The sequence below is a fragment of the Bison bison genome, unplaced genomic scaffold, assembly GCF_000754665.1.
Source record: "Bison bison bison isolate TAMUID 2011002044 unplaced genomic scaffold, Bison_UMD1.0 scf7180017864285, whole genome shotgun sequence".
Classification (NCBI taxonomy): Eukaryota; Metazoa; Chordata; class Mammalia; order Artiodactyla; family Bovidae; genus Bison; species Bison bison.
In genome coordinates this window covers 2,094,431-2,096,142 of record NW_011494857.1, presented here as the reverse complement: position 1 = coordinate 2,096,142, position 1,712 = coordinate 2,094,431, and the positions used below count along the sequence as shown (strand labels likewise).

The following is a 1,712-nucleotide window of genomic DNA, read 5'->3' as shown; positions in this document are numbered from 1 at the left end:
GGGGGTGGGGACAAGCAGAGCCGGCCAGGCGGGGTGGGGGCGGGGAGAAGGCACACTGACACCTTTCCCCTCCCTGGCTGCTGGCTGACTTGCTTCTGAAGCTTGATGGATGGGATTGGCCCAGGGAGGTGAGAGGGGAGGGGAAGGGAGGGAACGGGGTCAGGAGTGGGAAGGAAGGGGTGCTTGGGGGCGTATGGATATGCGTGTGTACCCCCAGAGCTAAAGTTTCCCTGTGCGTGACCGTCTCACACAGTCGGCGAGCATCTCTGTACAGATTCCCCAAGCGCGTTCTTGCCCGTGTGCCTCTGTAGGTGTGCATGACACGTGTCTGTGTGCATGTGTGGCCGGAGGCCCTTGGAGTTCTAGCCCCGTGCACATGCCCGTGACAGTGAGAGGGTGTGTCCCGCTCGGTACAGATGGGTGCATTTGTGGCTGTCATTTCTGGGTGCACGATTGTGGCTCGTTGTGCGGCTGGCTCTCTCTGCACCTCTCTTTCCCCGAATCCGTGTGTCTGAGAATGAGGGCCAGTGTTTTTCAGAGATGTCCGGTGTGTCTGCTTACCACCCAGGGACCGGCGGTGGGTCTCTGCACATGCCTGTCCCTCTTCATGCACGTTGCTGTGTGTGCGCATTAACGCATAAAGTTGTGTGCATGCATTTGTGTCTGTCAGATTGATCTGGAATTCAGGACCTGGGGTGTTGGGGGAGGGTAGGGAGGAAGAGGGGAGGACTCCAGGGCTTGAGCTTCCAGAAGGGCCAGGCTGTGGGGGAGGGATGGTCATAACTGGGCATCTGAAAGTTGACATCCCCCCCCACACCGCTCCCCCTAATCCAGGGAAGGGTCTCCTTGTTCGTAGCATCCTTCCATTAAATGTGTCCAAACCTACGTGTCTGTGTTCTGGCCAGTGGGGATGGATCGGGGTGGGGGAGGGCCAGGGGAGGAGAGGGGAGGGGATAAATGACAAAATGGGAAGAGAGGGTGGGACTGGGGTGCCACCCTGCTCCCCAAGTGTCCGAGGCGCTTGACCAATGTGCGTGTTCGCCTGGCACGTCTCCGGCTCTGGGCACTGGGTGAGTATCGAGGTCCCCCCCACCACCGGAGTCTCCCCATCAGCCTCTGCTTCTTGTCTCTTGTCAGTGTCTCTCTGGGTCTCCCCTTGGCTTTGGTTTGGGGATCGTTTGCTCTACCAGCTGGATGAGGGTGGTCGCTCAGTTTCTTCCTCCTCTTTCCTTCCTCTGCTTGTCAAGTGCGTTGCCCCCCTCTCCCTCCCTTCCTGCCCGCTGGCATGTGCTGCCCTGCGCACGGCATGTCTGAGCTTCTCCTCCCCACACCCCCACCCTCCACTCTCCCCGGCCCTGTCTGGGGAGGCCTGGCCCGTGTTGTGACCCTGCCTCCCTGCCGGAGCTGTGCCTTCCCGCCGCGTGTAACCCCTCTTGGCCTCTGCTGCCCTCTTTCCTCGCCCCGGGGGTCTGCGGCTCTCTCTCTCTGGCGGGGAGGCGTGGTGCGTGGATGTCCCTCCGCCTGGGCTTCTTTGCTGGGAAGGGTGTCTCTCCCTGCTCTGGCGCCCAGTCTAAACGTCCTGGCTCTCCCTTTCCGGCCCCTTCCAGACTGTGTCGGGGTGCATCGTGCGTCTGTCTGCCGTGGGGGGCGGGGGGAGGGCTGTGCGTCCCCTCTCGGGGCCTCTCTCGCCGCGCTGTCCCCCTCGGCTCGGG

At 62.1% G+C, this 1,712-nt stretch overlaps 1 protein-coding gene across 1 annotated transcript in view; it reads left to right on the top strand.

Moving 5' to 3' along the window:
* SHANK1 (SH3 and multiple ankyrin repeat domains 1) overlaps positions 1–1,712 on the top strand; it is a 46,586-nt gene that overhangs the window by 20,135 nt on the left and 24,739 nt on the right. Inside the window, 3 exon segments of the mRNA XM_010849732.1 lie at positions 102–128; positions 218–307; positions 417–547. Of these exon segments, the coding sequence (XP_010848034.1) occupies positions 102–128; positions 218–307; positions 417–547 (248 nt within the window).